This window comes from Natrix helvetica (assembly GCF_964273705.1).
Source record: "Natrix helvetica genome assembly, chromosome: 2".
Classification (NCBI taxonomy): domain Eukaryota; kingdom Metazoa; phylum Chordata; class Lepidosauria; order Squamata; family Natricidae; genus Natrix; species Natrix helvetica.
The window spans coordinates 36,114,223-36,133,967 of record NC_138552.1 but is presented as its reverse complement, the minus strand read 5'-3'; the positions used below and the strand labels follow the sequence as shown (position 1 = coordinate 36,133,967).

At 42.4% G+C, this 19,745-nt stretch overlaps 1 protein-coding gene across 1 annotated transcript in view; it reads left to right on the top strand.

Moving 5' to 3' along the window:
• The first annotated feature begins 4,066 nt into the window (after nt 1-4,066).
• The window catches only part of HEXB (hexosaminidase subunit beta), a 27,066-nt gene continuing 11,387 nt past the window's right edge, over nt 4,067-19,745 (top strand). Inside the window, exons 1-5 of the mRNA XM_081945115.1 lie at nt 4,067-4,376; nt 8,038-8,189; nt 10,548-10,613; nt 15,366-15,412; nt 17,203-17,313. Coding sequence (XP_081801241.1) covers nt 4,096-4,376; nt 8,038-8,189; nt 10,548-10,613; nt 15,366-15,412; nt 17,203-17,313 — 657 coding nt within the window. The 5' untranslated portion in view covers nt 4,067-4,095. The remainder of the gene's footprint in view (nt 4,377-8,037; nt 8,190-10,547; nt 10,614-15,365; nt 15,413-17,202; nt 17,314-19,745) is intronic.

Here is a 19,745-nt window from a genome sequence, read left to right as displayed (position 1 = left end):
CCGCTGAACTGCCAACCTTTCTGATCGACAGCGTTTTAGCCACTGAGCCACCGCGTCCCACGCAGAGATAATTAAGTAATTTTAAAAGTCTTACTTCTTAAAAGGCATCACCTATAATCCCAAATCCTACTTCTGCTTTAGAAATGTGTCAATGTAAAATAATTTTGTTTTCAGGCTCTCATTGAACTAAACATCCATAAATCACAATGATGCATATGACTGCTAAAAAGGACTCAATAGAAATTAAATTCATTATGTGCTTAAGTCCCAATCTTTTCAGTGTAGTTAGAGTTAATGGTATTCACATTTTTCCCACTCTGGATAGACAAACTGGCTGTTCAAAAAAAAAAAAAAACCAGAACACAATCTTGTCATGGCTTTCTAATTTGTGCACATGGAATCTGATCTTGAAGACATGCTCTGGGTTTTCTCTCCTACCTTGCCTAGGTAAGTTAATGTGGCACAGCACATTCAGAAAAATAGGAGTTTGGGCTTAGCAGTAATGTCTAACAACCGCATCTTACAAACTGTATCAAATTGACTAGAGATTACCACCTCTCCAGGTGTTGATTTCTCAATCTTATTGCCACACCTGGAATCACTGAAAACACCTGGTTGTTATTAGCATACTGATACTGAGATTTTACCCTGTGTATCTGTAGGGTCTCACACAGCAGTTCCAGGTAAATTCTGGGAAACATCTATCAAGGGGTTAAGCAGGCAACCACCAAAATCAGTCTGGAGGTGATTAGTTACTGTAAAGTTGTTCCACCCACACCCATCTGGACAACCTTTTCAGAAGGATAGTATTACATGCAAACGGATTTGGCTAATGCTGCAGTCTGTCAGATATCCTGAATCTGGTACATTTGTTTATTTCTATCAAGGTTTTCCAGATAGGTGCAGCTAGACTGTATGACGCATAACCTTGATCAACAGGAAATAATTACCAATACACACCAATTACTGTTAAGCAAATACATAGTGTGCACAATTATTAGGCAAGTTGTATATTTTAGAATTATTTTTTATTATTGGAGAACTACAGTGCTCTTGGTGAATCCAAAATGTTATCTTTTCAATAACAATCATAAACCTTCCATTCATGGAGTCTGTCAGTTTCTTGATCTGTTGATGATCAACTTTTTGTGCAGCAGGAACCACAGCCTCACAGACCTATTCAGAGAGGTGTGCTGTTTTCTTTCACCTTAAATCTTCCATTTAAGAAAGGCTCACAAATTCTCAATAGGGTTTAGGTCAAGTGAGGAAGGGGGCCATATCATTATTCTTTCATCCTTAAAGTCTTTACTGGCTAGCCACACAGTAGAGTACTTCAAAGCATGCGATGGAGCATTGCCCTGCATAAAAATCATGGTGTTCTTGAAAGGTGCAGACTTTTTAATGTACCACTGCTTGAAGAAAGTGTCTTCTAAAAACTGGCAGTAGATTTGAGAGTTGATTTTGAGTTCATCTTCAACTTGAAAAGCTCCTACTAATTCATCTTTAATAATACCAGTGCAAAGCAGTACCCCACCTTCACCTTGCTGGCATCTGAATTGAAGTGGAGCTCTGTGTCCATTACTGATCCAGTCATGGGCCCATCCATCTGGTCTGTCAAGAGTCACTCTCATCGCATCAGTCCATAACACCTTTGAAAAATCTGTCTTCAGATATTTCTTGACTCAGTCTTGCCATTTCAACTTATGTGTCTTATTCAGTGGTGGTTGAGTTTCAACCTTCCTTACCTTGACTATGTCTCTGAGTACTGAACACCTTGTACTTTTGGGCACTCCAGGTATGTTTCAGTTCTGGAATATGATAATATGGTCAAAATAGTCACTTGCCTAATTGTGCACATAGTGTACTTGGGCAATTAAGGTTCTGATGGAATACAGGCAATCTTCACTAACTGGTAATATTATTTATACAGCACAATCTATTGTATGTACATTTTATATGACTTAGTACAGTACTATAAATCAATATAAAAAATACAATATGATTAATATGGTGGAATGAGAAGACATTTATAAAATGGACTTCTTAGTCCATGACTTCTTAGTCCATGACAATTCAACAGAACATTTGCCTTTATTTTAATAAGCAGAATTAAAATGGACATTAATCAAGATGCTATATCCTGATAAGGGGGAAAAATATCATTTTATTAGGATGCAGCATTTTGATTAACATTGCAATTGAGTGTAGGAATTCTGCTTTCTTAGCATGCTTCCTGAAGAGACTACTAGAAATATCAACGCATAGACCCACCAATACGCCAACAGCTGTTTTGTTTATTTGCAGTAAAAAGTAGCACTGAATTTACAGATGGACTAACAGTTTGTCTGAGCCTCTTACACAATTCTGCAGATAGACTTCTGTTGCAAAGAGTGTACAATGAAAGTCTATACCAGGGTCCACAAAGTGGTCAATTTTGACCCTCAAAGGGTCAATGAGACTACCCATTATGGTTGTTGTTTGTACTATTATTGGTTAAAGGGGCATTTCTTAAATTATTTTCACATAATAAACATTTGTAGCTGGATGAACAGTAAGAAGCTTCATGAAGTGGTTGATGGGTGACCTCTGAAGTATATAATAACAAAAGAAGATTAACAAAATAGAAATAAATACAGTTATATATATATATATGCTGGTTTTGTTGTATTCGGGTCTTTTCCCGTGTAAGATTGAGATTGTCTTGGCAACGTTTCGGCAAGATCTCACTTGCCATCTTCAGGCTTGGGCTTAAAATGCGATCGTTTTAAGAAGCCCAAGCCTGAAGATGGCAAGTGAGATCTTGCCGAAACGTTGTCAAGACAATCTCAATCTTACACGGGAAAAGACCTGAATACAACAAAACCAGCATACCTACACCTGTGAAAATCTACGAAAACAAATATATATATATATATATATATATATATATATATATATATATATATATATATATATATATATATATATATATATATATATATATATATATATATATATATATATATATATATATATATATATATATATATATATATATATATATATATATATATATATATATATATATATATATATATATATATATATATATATATATATATATATATATATATTACTATTGGACTGTACGTGACTATAGATTAAAACATAGAGTGATAAATATATGGAGCATTATGGTACAACTATGAAAATAATGGTTATAACTACGTACAACATTATGTAAGTAAAAGAGACTATACTGTATCACTATGAAAAATAATGGTTATAATGTATTTTTATTTATTTTAATTTTATTTATTTCATCAAGCATGAATTAGATAACAGATATAAGTATAAACATGATTACAACTACATGAAATGAACACGAATATTAGGACAGGGATGGTAGGCGCGCTGGTACGCTTATGCACGATCCTTATAGATCTCTTAGGAATATTCATGGGGATGTACATCAGGATGTATAATACTATGTATATTTTTAAAAGGACTTGATTTAGCCAGTACAGTTTTTTGGTTGCAAAACTGGAAATGTGATGTATTATAAAGAAAAAACGTATAATAATTTTAAAAAAAAACAATTGCAGTGAGGAAATATGGATTAGTTTCCAAAAACCGGATCACTGAAGATTCTACCCTATTGGGGTTTTTTCCGCTGGCTATTTTTCTTGCATTTTTCTTGCATTGCATTTCACCGTCCCGTCTCCAAAGGTCGCAGAGAACCAAGAGAAAGGGAGCAACTCAGAGCAACGGCCAAAGGAGAGGGCAAGCGGTGTTTTACCGCGGCTCTTCTCGGATGCTTGGCCTGAGCGCCGGAAATCGGACAACGCGGGACACCTAAAGGGAAGGGAAGAAGCAGGCGGACTCTCCGCTTCTGCGGCGGCCAGATTCAGGCGGGTGCTTCCGTCCAATGGGCAGCAGCGGCAGCTGGGCGTTTTCCCTGGAGGGGCATTTGGCGGGCGGGAGCAGCAGCTTTGCCCTTATCCCGGGAGAGCTGAAGAAGGAGGGGCTGGGAGCTGCTGGGGAGGACCTTCCTCTTGAGAGGCCAGGGAGGGAGCGGTTGTCGGTCTCGGCTGCCGAGTTAACGGGCGGGCGATTATGGGGAGCCTAGAACTGCTCGGGTTGTTCCTGGCCGTTTCGGGGCTCCTGGCGGCCTCGTCTCGGTACCCAAGGTGGGCGGCGGGGCCTCAGGAGCTGGTGTCTTTGAGCCCCCGGGCGCAGCCGCCCTCGTCCCCTTACGGCTCGCTTTGGCCGCTGCCCCAGTCGCTCCGCGTCTCCCCAACGAGGTTCCGGCTGGCGCCCGATCAGTTCCAGATCGTTCACGGCCCGGGATCCTCCGCGGATCCGAACTGCTCCCTGTTGCAGGACGCTTTCCGCAGGTGAGTCTCTCCGTTCTCTTTGGGATGAGTTGGAGCGGAATAAGAAGGAGCGGGGAAAGCAAAAGGGGACAGAGGGGGATCAGCATGGTAACCCTGGCATAGACGGAAGACCTCCGGGATGATGCTTGCAGAACCGCAAGAGAATTTTTCTCCCAATGAAGCCTTAGGGATGTCCAAGCTTGAGAACTTTTAAGACTTGTGGACTTCAACTTCCAAAATTTGGAATGTTGAAGTCCACAAATCTTAAAAGTTCTCAAGTTTGGACACCCCTGCTTTAAGCGAAAGAAGCTCTCTTGAGCTGGGGAGTTTTCCCTCTTAATCAGAAGAGTTTTCCCTCTTCTGCTTAAGTCATCACATGAAATGCTGCAATTACATCCTTCCTGCGCTCTTTTACGGGATCTGTATAGTTGGACGGAGTAGAGAGGCTGTATATCGCCTGACGTTATCGAACTACGGTTCCCAGCATCTCTCACCACAGATCTAGTCCGGCTGAGGTTGCTAGGAGCTGAAGTGCGGAAATACCTAAGGAGTTGAATTATGGGTGTTCTCTGAACTTGATTGTTTTCCCCGCAGATGTTTCGTTGCCAGTCTGGGTAACATCAGAATAATGCACTGATGTTACTCTAACCATGAAACAAAATGTCTGAGATAAACATCAGAAATCGGAGGCTCCCAGGAAACTCCCAGCAGTTCAGCTCTGAGTTACTTATATTCACCACTACTGGAGCATCTAAAGGGGTACAGGTGCATGCCCTGTGGAGAGGCATGGACTGAATGACTGTTAAGCTTCCCTTCTGATTACAATGGTTGCTGAAAAGTTTCTGTCTACAGGAATCAAGATCCAGATTCTTTTCTTAGACATGATAACAGTGTTCCAATATCTCAGGGGCTGCCCCAAAAAAGAGGGAGTCAAGCTATTCTCCAAAGCACCTAAGGATAGGACAAGAAGCAATGTGTGGAAACTAATCAAGGGGAGAAGCAACTTAGAACTAAGGAGAAATTTCCCGACAGTTAGAACAATTAATCAGTGGAACAACTTGCCTCCAGAAGTTGTGAATGATCCAACACTGGAAGTTTTTAAGAAGATGTTGGATAACCATTTGTCTGAAGTGGTGTAGGGTTTCCTGCCTAAGCAGGGGGTTGGACTAGAAGACCTACAAGGTCCCTTCCAACTCAATTATTCTATTCTGTTCTGTTCTGTTCTATTCTTATTTGCTTTGTGTACTCCCATTTTGATAATCTCAGTTGTATTGTCTTCCATGTCTTGAAACTCTGAAAGTCTAGGTAGAGGGTGATAGATAGATGATAGATAGATAGATAGATGATAGATAGATAGATAGATAGATAGATAGATAGATAGATAGATAGATAGATAGATAGATAGATAGATAGATAGATAGGCAGGCAGGCAGGCAGGCAGGCAGGCAGGCAGGCAGACAGACAGACAGACAGACAGACAGACAGACAGACATAGTTTTCATTCATTTGAACTATTTTCAGCCTGGTGATTTGGTTCCTTCCATTATCTATTTTCAATTTTAATAAAACCTTGCTTCTTATATGAGTTTAATTTCATTATAGTATATTATTTAATTATATACTTGTTTTTCAAGTCTTGCACCAAAAAAAATATCAATATTTCAAACTTCTGGTTTTCTGATCCATTTCAAACTTTCATAAATAAAAATCCTTTTTTCTTGCTTTTTGCCAATTGTATATTATTTTAAATTTTTGAGACTCTAATATTTCTTAAATCTGAAGAACATAAAACTCACCACATGTCAAATTAAGTTCCCCATTTGAAGGTGATTAGAAAATACTTTTTTTCTCCTTGACTTTTGGCTCTCAAACCAGGGGTGAAATTCATCAGGTTCTGACAGGTTCTGGAAAACCAGTAGTGGAAATTTTGAGTGGTTCAGAGAACTAGCAAATATCACCTCTGGCTGACTCCAGAGTGAGGTGAGAATAGGGATTTTGCAGTATCTTTCTCCTGGAGTGGGGAGGGAATGGAGATTTTGCAGTATACCTTCCCCTGTCACACCCACCAAGCCACAGCCACAGAACCGGTAGTAAAAAAAAATGAATTTCACCACTGTCTCAAACCCATAAGAGACAAGTGTTTTAGAGTCTTCTCACAATGAGCTGCCTATCAGCACTCACCGAAGATCTCCCAATCTTTCCCTCTCCGAAAAAATGTGAAGAGCTTGTTTACTAACTGGTCTTTTATTCTGCACAGTGGTTGTCATCTTTGTTCATTATTTAGTCAGCCAAGAATCACACTGGAAGCCTGTGTTCTCATTATTTTTGAAAGCACGTGATTCTTGTCTGTCTGATACTTAACTAACTTGGGATAGTTGTAGGTCTGTTACCAATAAAAGAATGGACTGACTATTGCATAACATCTAGAATCCAAGTGTACAAAAATATGCATTTTTACAGATAAATTTTAAATGTTGATGGTGGAGATTCTGAGCATACTTCAGTGAAGCAACGGACAGCAGGAAATGCATGGTTAATGCTCCCTTCCATTATAGGTAGGATAATTACACTGAAGTGATCTCAGAGACAACTGCCTTTCAACTTAGAACAATTTTTCCCAAGTTGGTACCTTCAGAATATACCATTGTCAATGTAAAGTATCTGTAGCTGAAAACAAGTAGCATCTTAAACGCAATAATTGTTCAGAATCATTGCAAGCGGCGTGTAAATTTAAAAAATAAATAATCACACAAATGAAGTAATAATGTCACAAGGTAACCAGATTACCGAATTCACATCATTTGTGCAGCAGTGTTATGACATTTTCAATCCAAAGGCTGTTTCCATGTTGGCTGAAAATTGTGGGTAGGTGTTGAGAGAGGATCTTAAAAATAATACATTTTTTTCTGAATTTCAAAACCCAAAGTTTAACAAAGAATTGGTATATTCAGATCAATTTAAAAGTTGGGGGAGGGTTAGGGTGGAGGGTGGGGAAATATATATGTATAATTAATTTAGAAGATGGGACTAATGGGATATTGTTACTTTAAGAGAAATTTATGTTATGATTTATATATGTTCAATTAATTTAGAAGATGGGGTTAATGGGCTATTGTCACTATAAGAGAAATTTAAATTATGATTGTTGGGAGATGAGGGGGTACAATATTTGAATGAGAAACTTATCTTAAGACGGGGGGAGGGAAGAGGGTATAGTATTTGTATGTGATCTATATTATATGTCGGGGGGGTAAAAAAGGGGGGGGAAATTTGTTTGTATAAAACTTTTTCAATTAAAAAAAAAGTTCTGTTTCAGTAATTGAAAGTTATACAGATATGCTAAGCTATTTCTTATCTTGTTGACTTTCAGTTTATTTCAATGTTTGAACTCAACCATTACAGTTAGAACAAGCCAAGGTTCAACGGAATGAAACCATTGTTGAGTCAAATCTTGCTGTGGGGAACAAGGTTCAAGGAAATTATTTCTGACCAGAAATAATTTGAAAACTCGTTAAAATAACACAAAGTATTAATACTACATATAGTCTCTCTATTATGAAAAAAATAAACAATAGCTTGTCTCTTTTTGAATTATTAGATTTGGGTTTCTCCAGTGTGTGACAATCTTGCTAGAAAGCAAACTTTGAATAACATTTTCCCGTGCCATTGAATTTCCTTCCAGATATTATGAATATATGTTTGGGTATTCCAAATGGCAAAATCAAGATGAGAAAAAATCCCTATGTGAAACAGAATTGTCCTTGCTTCAGGTGATTATCACTTCAAAGGATTCCGAATGTGATAAATTCCCTAGTATTACATCAGATGAATCCTGTGAGTATCTGACAATATAAATCTGTATAGAATTGCGCCTGTCTTCTGTCTTCCTTATTTTCTTACATCTTATGGGTATATTATTGGACCAGAGGTGGTATTCATCAGGTTCTGACCAGTTCTGGAGAACTAGTAGCGGAAATTCTGAGTAGTTCAGAGAACCAGTAAATAGCACCTCTGACTGGCCCCGCCCCCATCTGTTCTCTGTCTCCCAAGTCCCAGCTGATCGGAAGGAAATGGGGATTTTGCAGTAACCTTCCCCTGCCATGCCCATCAAGCCACGCCCACCAAGCCATGCCACACCCACCAAGCCGTGCTCCACAGAACCGGTAGTAAAAAAAATTGAATCCTACCACTGTATTGGACGCTATTTTAATCATCTGTAATAACCACCTTCTTATCTAAAATTTTATCTGGTGAGTAATTGAATAAAATATTGTGATATTGCAGGTCAAAATTTCTTTAATAAGACTCATTGTGACTAATATATGTATTTATGATACAGTTATATAGTGTCAGCCCTTTATGATAGTTCGGATAAGAAACCAAAATCATGAGCTTCACTAGGTTGAGTAATAGAATCTTGCATATCTGAAAGCACTTCTGCCCTCCCTGCCTTTACTTTCCAGAGAACTAGGGAGGATTTCTGCTAAGTCCTTGATTTACGTCCTGGCAGCCATTCTTCTGAGACATTTCCCACACCCCCATTCCTTCTAGCTTGATATATCTTTTGTCTCACTTGTGACCTGAAGGCTATGGCCTTCCTGCCTACTGCCAAAGTTATATTCACAATCCATTACTCATAGCTTATCTAGTTATAAAGATAGATGGAGATGAATGTTATTTACCCAGTCAAATAATTCACTGTGCAAACTAGATGTATATATTTTGATAATTGAAATATTTGATCAACACAAATGGGATTGGCAATAAAATCTAATATTCTATCAGATGAGTTCTTCTCAAACATACACGATTCAATTCCTCATTCTGAAACTTTTTCCATCTCCTTCCCCATGCAATTGGTTAGGATTCCACATGCTCAGGAGTCAATGGACTGATTTGGGATTTTTTCCCCATCTCATTAAAGGCTTTATTTTTAATAAAATACTAAAGTTTCCCTGTGAAGTGAGGATGACATAATCTTGAATTTATAAAGATTCTAAATTTCAGTAGAAGGAATGCAGCTTGATTGTGATCCTGTTGACATTATTTTTCCCCCTAATCTATTCAGGGATGTGGGTGTCTGTGAATGAAAGACCTTGAACATTTTCTAAGCTGGAGGAAATTCCATTTCCTTTTCAGAACAATTAATGTATCTGCAAATGGACAAAGATAGGGAAATACTGAACTTTTCCATTTATGCTTTGTCTTTGCACTTTCATTAGAAACCTGTTGTAGCCCAGCAGGATCCGGTTCAGCTGATGCTGGATTCAGATAGTGAGGGATCATTTGAGTCTGCCTTGGATGATGTGGAAGATCCTGTGCAGGTTGCAGGTTCAGAGCAGGGACCAGAGAGGCAGGTTGGCCACCAGGAGGCGCCTGAAGCATGGAGCGGTGGAGAAGATCAAAGGCAGTCAGTCCCTGATGCAAGAGTAAGAGGGGCTGAGAAAGGAAAGCAGCAGCTTTGTAGGCAGGCTCACAGACGATAATTAGCACAGGTGGTTGTAGATTGGCCCCTCCCAAGAGAGCTTATAGGTGAGGCGTTGGGAGGGGACATTTGCAGGAAACAACCATTCGAAATTAGCAGTGAAGAAAGTCAATGTCTTAGAGCTGTGTCTGAATATCTGGTTTGTTTTTTGTGTATTCTGATTTATCTGGGCGTTCGGCCAAAAGGTCTGTTATCTGCAATTAAACAGTGGCAACCAGCCAAGCCTGTGTTTTGGCTTGTTCACAGGTGTGAAGAGGGGAGTCAGAACATAAACCTTAGTGCATAAGAAAGGCATTAGAGTACGACAACATCTATTGATCCCATCCATGGAGAAAAAAATATGTTGTAGCCATATGCAGTACTGCAAGCTTCTTAGAAATATTTGTTGATTTCCCCTGTTCCACTGCAAAACCAGGTGAGGTGTGAATCAGATACACAAATCTGTTTCCTGAGCAACCTCATTCAGTTTGGGAAATCATAAGTAACATGAGACCAAAAAATGTTTACTCCTTAGAGGCTGCTTGTAGTGGGAAAGTGATTTGCTCTGTATGGGCTTAGTTTCCTTTCATTAGACCCGTAGAACACATTTCCTTCCACATTTGGTTTGCACATATAAGCACTCAATGTGCTAATTTTCTAAGTGGCTGTTTCATGGTTTGTTTTACTGAATAATAATTCCATGTTAAATATTTTTTTTCCCTTTTAAGATCATCTTCAAGTATCAATGCCCACATCTGTGTTAAAAGCAGACAAAGTTTGGGGAGTATTAAGAGGTGAGTCTCAAAATAACAAGAGGATGGAAATTTCCTACTCACCCAGCATGCTCTTATCATCATGATAATTATTATTATCGTAATAATATTTAATGAAGTGTCCTAATAATTAATTATCACAATGAACTTTAGGATGTTCCAAGCATCACTTGGAAAAAAAAATCATCTTTCTGCATAGAAATTCTTTTTAGCAATCGTGGTTAATACTGATATAAGCCTATGCCCTTTCAAACGTCTAGTCTGTTTTGAAAACCATCTATTGACAGTGTCAACAATCTGTGGCAATATTGCTGTCAGGTCCATTATCACGTCTTGCCATTCTGTTGGAAAGGTGGGAGGAGAATGGCTTGCTGGCATTTTTTTGCATGCTTTTGCTTTTGCTGTAATTGCTTGGGAATTAAGATGGGGATTGCCTTCAGAAATGGAGCAGACTCCCTCCCAGTCGGTTCCAGTCTGGTTCCAAGGCCGTCATGCCCTTAGAGTTGAACTGTGTTCTCAAAACAACCTTGCGGCATCACATTGGCTGCCGGTGAACTGGCATGGGGGGTTGGGTTTGGAGATATGAAAGAATTGCTTTGTGCTTTGCATGGGTGTTTTCAGATACCATCTGACTTTATTGCAACTCCATTCTTTCAGTAAAAGTTCTTTTGATTCAACTCAATGGGTTCAAGAGCTTTGCTTTCCTGAGGGACCAACTGGGGCAGGTCCTTACATTTGCAAATTATGAATTGCATTAAAAAAAGCATCTTATTTATTTTTCCTAAATCTTTGTAAATTAGCTTTATTAGGTGACCCAAATTCCAGATTTGCATATAATCCCAACTCTTATATTATGTTAAAACTTTTATTATATTGACTTTTCTCCCAAACAGTAAGCTAATTGTTTTAATCTGGGCCATGTTAAAAGCTGAGTGTAGACAGTTGTAACCTGTCTACTAACTTACTTACTTTATTGGATTTGTTAACCGCTCCCTCTCCCCTAGGGGACTCGGGGCGGTGTACAGACAGAATAAAAACATTATAAAAACATTATATACAGCAAATTACAAAATCCCATAAAAACAAATTAAACATAAGTCTGTACAATAGTGCCTAGATTAATTAATGATTAAAACCAAATTAAAATACCCCAATTTAAAATAACCAGTCAGGAAGATCAAGGGATTAGATCATGATTGCGATTGGGTCAGGCCAGCTAATTGGAACAGGTGGGTCTTGAGTTCCTTACGGAAGGAGCGGAAGTCAGTAATGATTCTAATGTCAGGGGGGAGGTCGTTCCAGAGGGTCGGGCCCGTCACAGAGAAGGCCCTACTCCTGGGCGTCGCCCACTGGCATTGTTTGGCGGATGGCACCCGGAGGAGTCCCTCCCTGTGAGAGCGAATTGGTCGCAGGGATGATTGGGGTAGGATGTGATCCCGCAAATAACTAGGTCCTGAGCCATGGAGCGCTTTAAAGGTGAGAATCAACACCTTGAAATGCACCCGAAAGGCCACAGGTAACCAGTGCAGCTTGCGCAGGAGACGTGTTACATGGGAGTACCTGGTACTCCCCATAATTTCCCGCGCGGCCGCATTCTGGACCAGCTGCAGCCTTCGAGTGCATCTCAAGGGGAGCCCCATGTAGAGAGCATTGCAGTAATCCAGGCGGGACGTCACCAGGGCCTGAGTGACTGTGCGAAGGGCGTCCCGGTCCAGTAGGGGGCGCAATTGGCGCACCAGGTGAACCTGGTGGAAGGCCCCCCTAGCCACGGCTGTCACGTGGTCGTCCAGCGACAGCCGCGCGTCTAGGAGGACGCCCAAATTGCGCGCCCGGTCCACGGGGGTGAGTTGCTCATCCCCAATGGCCAGAGATGGAACCCACTGGCTGAACCGGGGTGCCGGTAACCACAGCCACTCCGTCTTGGAAGGGTTGAGCTTGAGTCTGTTGTCGCCCATCCAGACCCGTACGGCTTCCAGGCACCGGGACATCACCTCGACGGCTTCGTTGGGGTGGTTCGGGGTGGAGATGTATAACTGAGTATCATCAGCATATAGATGATACTCAACCCCGAAACCTCAAATGATCTCACCCAGCGGCTTCATGTATGTGTTGAACAGGAGAGGTGAGAGGACCGAACCCTGTGGCACCCCATAAGTGAGTGGCCTCAGGGTCGACCTCTGCTCCCCTGCCAACACACATTGCGTCTGTCTGGAGAGGTAGGAGGAGAACCACCGCAGAACGGTGCCCCTCACTCCCAATCCCTCCAGCCGATGCAACAGGATACCATGGTCGATGGTATCGAAAGCCGCTGAGAGATCTAATAGGACTAGGATGGAGGAACAACCCCCATCCTTAGCCCTCCAGAGATCATCCACCAACGCGACCAAAGCCGTCTCCGTGCTGTAACCGGTCCGGAACCCGGACTGGCGCGGGTCTAGATAGTCAATTTCCTCCAGGTGACGAGGGAACTGTTGCGCCACCACACTCTCTACAACCTTCGATAAGAAAGGAAGGTTGGAGACAGGACGATAATTGGCAAGCTCTGATGGGTCCAGGGAAGGCTTCTTAAGTAGGGGCCTCACCACCGCCTCTTTCAAGACAGCTGGTAAGGACCCCTCCCTCAACGAAGCGTTCACTAGTCCCAGGAGCCAGCCTCGTGTAACCTCCCAGGCTGCCAGTATCAGCCAGGAGGGACACGGGTCCAGCAAACATGTGGTGGCCCTCAGTCGCCCGCGTAACCTGTCCATATCCTCGGCGGCAACAGAGTCAAACTCCTCCCAGAGTGGTCCCTCAAGACTCGCCTCCAACGTCACCCCTGGATCACTGAGGGAGACCCATTCGCTCCGGATTTGGGCGATTTTATCCTGCAGATATTCCCCAAATTCCTCTGCTCTACCCTGTAGAGGGGCTTCCCGCGGCCTCTGTGAAAGGAGGGAGCGGGTCACCCGAAACAGGGCGGCAGGGCGGTTTTCTGCGGACGCAATAAGAGTGGCAGAATATTGACATTTGGCCACCCTTAATGCCACTAGGTAAGTCCGTAAGTAGGCTCTTACCTGTGTTCAGTCAAATTCAGAGCGTGAGGATCTCCATCTGTTCTCTAGGCGTCTCTTGTGGCGCTTCATCACCCTTAGCTCCTCGGTAAACCAAGGCGCCAGGGTGGTTCACTGCCACCGGAGAGGCCGCAAAGACGCAACCCGGTCCAAGGCCCCGGCCGCCGCACTATCCCATGCGGCCACCAGGTCCTCCGTCCGGGAGCGGGTCAGGGATAGAGGAAATGGCCCAAGCTCCATCTGGAACCTGTGTGGTTCCATCAGTCACCTGGGGCGGAACCATCTAGGACCTTCTGGTTCCACCTCCCCGCGATGGGGGGTAGCGCCTGGGAAGTCGAGCCGGAGAAGGAAGTGATCTGACCATGACAGGGGTGTGATAACTAAATCCCCCATTCCCAGATCACTCATCCACTGGCCAGAGACAAAAAATAAGGTCCAGCGTGTGTCCTCCCTCGTGTGTGGGGCCCTGAACTACTTGGGTCAGGTCCATGGCTGTCATGGAAGCCATGAACTCCCGAGCCGCCTCGGATGACTCGCCCATCGATGGCAGGTTGAAATCCCCCATAACTATCAGCTTGGGGGTCTCAACCGCCATCTCTGCGATCATCTCGAGGAGCTCTGGCAGGGCCGCTGATGCATAGCGAGGAGCCAAGTATACAATCAGCAAGCCCAACTGACTCCCTGGGCCCCATCTCACACCAAGGGACTCACATCCGGATATCTGTGGTACAGTGAACTCTCTCGGTTCTAGACTTTCCCGTAAAATTACCGCTACCCCACCACCCCTACCCCGGGCCCGAGGCTGATGCAATGCACGGTATCCTGATCGGCACATTTCCACAAGGGGTAAGCCCCCCTCATGGCCCAACCAGGTCTCCGTAATCCCTGCAAGGTCCGGCTCCCCCTCCAGAATCAGATCGTAGATGAGGGGGGCCTTATTGACAATGGACCTTGCGTTGCACAGCATCAGCCCCAGGCCCTGGCTCTGTGAGTCCTGGCCACCTAGAATGCGGGGGTTGGTATGAATGACCGGGCGTGTCCAACAGCCACGGTCTCCCAACCGACTACAGAATCTTCGTCTGTCCTCGCACCCACCCCTCCCTACGACCGTCGGAATTATAAAAGGGCCCTCTAAAGGAACGTTTTCCTTCCCCTCCCCCATTCCGCTCACTTCCCTCTCGATCCCACCTGTTTGCCTGACCCTACCCCTATTCCTGGGCTGGTTAATCCTCCCCCCCACCCTAGAACCCCCTAAAAGCATTAAAAAACATTTAAATAAAAAAGCCCTGAGCCTCCGTTTCCTCCTCTATGACGGGGTCCATATTATACTATAATCAACTGGAAACATACAAATGTAAATTAGGTTACAAAACATTAATAGCCCATCCAGTATTCACTAGTGATTGTCTTTGCTGTTGCTGCAAATATTCAGAGGAAAAGATGAGACAGGAAATATAAGTGATGTGTGCTTCTTCATCTTTCATTTCTCAACCTTTTCAAAAGAAGAGCTCATACTTTCTGCATATACGATGCAGGTTGTGCCACAAATAATTCCCATTTCAGGTCTATGTCTATCCATATTCCCTCTTTAAAAGAAAGTTTATAAATTTAGGAACAAGATCTATTGTTCAATTAAACCTCTTTGGAATATCTAAGTGATTTTGGCTTCAAAACAATATTTCTTGTGGATTCTATCTATCTATCTATCTATCTCTCTTTCCAGGTCTGGAAACTTTCAGCCAGTTATTATATGAAGATGATTGTGGAACTGTGAGTATCCCAGATGGTACATTATTTTCTTCAGGTTTGGCTTTAGCACTTCCAGATGTTGCTGTTTGTCACGGGTGTCAAACTCACTGCATCACATTGCCGTCACATGACGTATTCAGAGGTGGGCTGAACATACATTGACAACTGGTTCACTGGAAATGTGAGTGTGCACTCTTTCTCTCTTGCTTCGCTCGCATGTCTTCCTCACTTTCGCACGGCTTCAAACACACAACATATCTTCTCAGGCAGCCGTGGTGAGTAGAGCAGGTGAGGTGCGGCAATCAGCTGGACTTCATGATTGGGGAACAAAGCCAGAGAGTGAGATAAATAGGACATGCTAGCACTGGGGCGGATGGGCAGACCCAGCCGGTGGTCGGAACTAACGGTTCGCCTGAACCAGTCCGAACCGGCAGCAGCCCACCTCTGGACATATTGTGACATTTTTTCCCTTCGCGGAGCTGGGGTGGGTGTGGCCAGCATGTGACACATCGGGCCCGCAGGCCATCAGTTTGATACCCCTGTGATATGATTTGAGATTACTTTGGGAGGTAATATTAACCTACATTTATTTATTGAGAACAATATTTTAATACAATAAAGTAATACTGCAGAATACTGAAGAATTCAGAAAGTATTCAGACCCCCTTCACTTTTGTCAATTTTGTTGTGCTGCCTCCTGATTTTACAGTTGTTGAAATTCATTTTTTTTCTCATGAATCTACATTCAGTACCCCATAATGACAAAATGAAAATGACAAAATGACAAAATGAAAACAGAATGTAAGAAATCTCTGTAAATTTATTAGAAAGAAAAAAAACCTGAAATATCACATTGTCGTAAGTATTCAGACCCTTCATTCAATATTTTGTTGAAGCACATTTGGCAGCAATTAAGCCTTGAGTGATTTGACAAGTTTTGCACACTTGGATTAAAGAATTTTCTGCCATTCTCCCTTGCAAATCTTCTCAAACTCAATCCGGTTGGATGGTAACCGTCAGTGGACAGCCATTTTCAGTCTAAAATTTTGTTTTCACTTTGTCATGATGGGGTACTCAGTGTAGATTAATGAGAAAAAATGAATTTTAACAACTGTAGCATTAGGCTGCAGCATAACAAAATTGGCAAAAGTGAAGGGAATCTGAATACTTTCTGAACGCACTGTAATTTTTCTGCTGAAATTCTAGTAACTTTATCTATCCATCTATCTGCCTACCTATCTATAATATATCATTTCAACCTTGTTTCCAATATTCTCTGGTCTATTGTTTATTAACTATATTTTAGCAGGACTAAACTGGGAATCCTTTATTTGGCTGGTTGTTGGGACAACTCTCACTATTTCATAGGCTGTGACCATATCAGCTTGGTTATGATGGGAGCTGCTATCCAAAAAAATTCTGGATAATAGCTGGGGGAAGGCAGGGGATAGAGTCAAATATAAGCAGAAGGTACAATTACAAATTATTTATTTGCTTATAATCTTTGGAACTGTATGTCAATATTTTATTGACGTTTACACTAAGCAGTATTTATATTTGAATATAACATATGCATTAATGTTTTGTTTGTAGGTAATAAAATATACCCGTTCCAAACAGAAGGAATAGTAGTAATTTCTTTATACAAATACATAATTTTTCAAATCTAAGGCTAAATGCATTGCAAGATATTTGATAACTTTTAGGAAGTGAAGTTTAACACCTGAATAAATGTATCTTAACACAAAAGTCAAATCTGATTATCTGCCATATTCCACGCATGCCTATGGCTCTTTTCTTCTTTTCAACAGTATTTTGTGAATGAGTCTGTCATAAGTGACTTTCCAAGATTTGCATATCGAGGAATCTTGCTTGATACATCACGACATTTCCTGCCACTGAAAGTTATTCTAACTAATTTGGTAAGTGATCCAGATTATATGCTGAGTTATCTTGGTATATAAAGCTGTAGTTGCCATCTACAACTACAGGTTGAGAAGATTCTAGTAGACATTTAAAATGAATGACTATAAATGAGTAAGATAGGTGTATCAATCTCTGCATGTTGTGGGTGAGCTTTGACTTAAGACTTCCATTATAGTGTTTACTGTTGTTATTCCTTATTCAATTTATATCTTTCCTACCTTCCGAGAGGGCATTCACTGCGGCTTATCATTTTAGAAAAAGCTTAAGTACTTGTAATCTTCAATTTATGACCATGTGTTAAGTGACTATTCAAAGTTACCACAGCACTGAATGAAGTTACAGCTGTTGCAGGATGTTACATACTAGCTTCAACTATAGTGGTTTCCACCAAGGTCCTCTGTTCCAGCGGGAACAGTGGTTTAATCTCAGTTGGTCGAAGGGTCTGACAGCTCCCTATAAAAGGGCTGCTGTCAGACTCAACCTTCGCTGGATTGTTCTCACTTGTTGCATTTAATAAAGAGCTGTTGTTACCGTTAAGCCTGTGGTATGCCTATCTATTACCCGATCCAACACAGGTCCCCTATAATCATGTGATCAAAATTTAGGCACTTGACTGACCTCGTGAACCTATGGTTTGTGAACTCATTCTCAATTCTTCAAATTGGGCACATCGTTCCAAATAGTCTGTCCCTTTCCCGCAATGCTTCAAAAGTCTTCTGAGAAAGTTTCTGAGGTCTTCTCCAAGTCTTGTGGGAACTACTTAGAGTCATGATGACACGCAAAGGTGGCACGCGGAGCCATATTTGCCAGCATGGCAGCCCTCAGCTCCAGTGTGCATGTGTGCAGTGGCCAGCTGATTTTCAGCCTTCTGGAGGGCCAGGGGAGGCTGTTTTTGCCCTCCCAGGCTTCAGGAAAGCCTTTGGATCCTAGGGCAAAATACAGGGTCAACGAGCCAACTGGAAGTTGGTTTCTGAACTTCCCATTGGGCCTGTTTTTTGCCCTCCCCAGTCTTCAGAGGGTTTCCTGAAGCCTGGGGAGAGTGAAAACAGCCTCCCCCAGCCCCCCGGAGGCCTTCGAAGGGCCAAGTGAAGTTGTTTTCTCCCTCCTCAGGTTTCAGGAAAGCCTTTGGATCCTAGGGCAAAAAACAGGCCCAACGAGCCAACAGGAAGTTCATTTTTTGTTTTTTGTCCTTCCAAGTCTTCAGAGGGTTTCCTGAAGCCTGGGGAGGGTGAAAACAGCCTCCTCCAACCCCCCGGAGGCCTTCGGAGGGCCAAGTGAAGTTGTTTTCTCCCTCAGGCTTCAGGAAAGCCTGCCGGAGCCTGGGGAGGGTGAAAATTCCCCTTCCCCATGCACGCAAGTGTTCACTCACACATGCACGTGGGTGGGCAAAGGCACATGATAGCATGCACAAACACAATTTTGGCACACTTTTAGAAAAAGGTTAGCCATCACTGACTTAGACAATGGCAAATGCCCTTTTCTCACAATGCTTCAGAGCAACACTCACAAATTTTCCAAAGGATCATGAGAATGAAGCAAACAACATGTGGCCCCAGGGAAAAGTCCGAGCATGGCCAGCAACTTCCTCTCTTACAATAGGGCCAGGCTGCGTGTGCCTCACCAAGAGCAGGAGAAAAAGGCAAAGGTCAGTGAGGCATGGAAGAGCCTGTGGATTGCAGGGTACACGGACTGAGGCCTGCTGCCCTGGGCTGCTGGGATGGGCTGTAGTGGCTAAGGCTTCCCAGGCTGAGGTGTGCTGGGCCAGGCTGGGCCAGATGAGATTTCCCAGGATGACTGCAGCTTTGAATTGCACTGCAGCTCAGGGACTTGTTGCAACTCTAGAGCCGTAGCACACCAAGAATCCCCTGAGCCGCAGCATATTCTTCCCGGCCTCTCTGTATTCATACCACACTGCAGGACCCTCCCCATTTGCATGTGACCTAGCTCTTCCCTATGCCTGAGCTCCTTACCTGGGATTCCCTCTGCTTAACAAACCCCATGTCTAGAGTTAATGATGGCAACCAGAAAAGCTGGGATTTTGATCGCTGAGCGGTCATGTGACATCTTCCTTTAAAACTGCATCACTTAGTAATGGAAATTCTGGTCCCAATTGGGATTGTAAATCAAGAGCGATCTCTAATTTAAATCAGTTTAAAACGTATTGATTAATGAAAGAAAGCAGAAAGATTGGAGACTGAGTGCAACTTCCAAGGGACCAGATTCCATAGCTTCGTAATAACAGAGAACATCCTTTTCTATATGTCTAATAACATATTTGGATAACAAATTACCTTTAAGAGGGGCTTCTCTACTGAACAATATAAGTGGCATCCATTTGAAGAAATTATAATGTTTTGCCTTGAAATTCAGACAAAACTCAGGAATCAAAATTGACTGGGAAAGGGACTACACAACCCATAAATTTGTC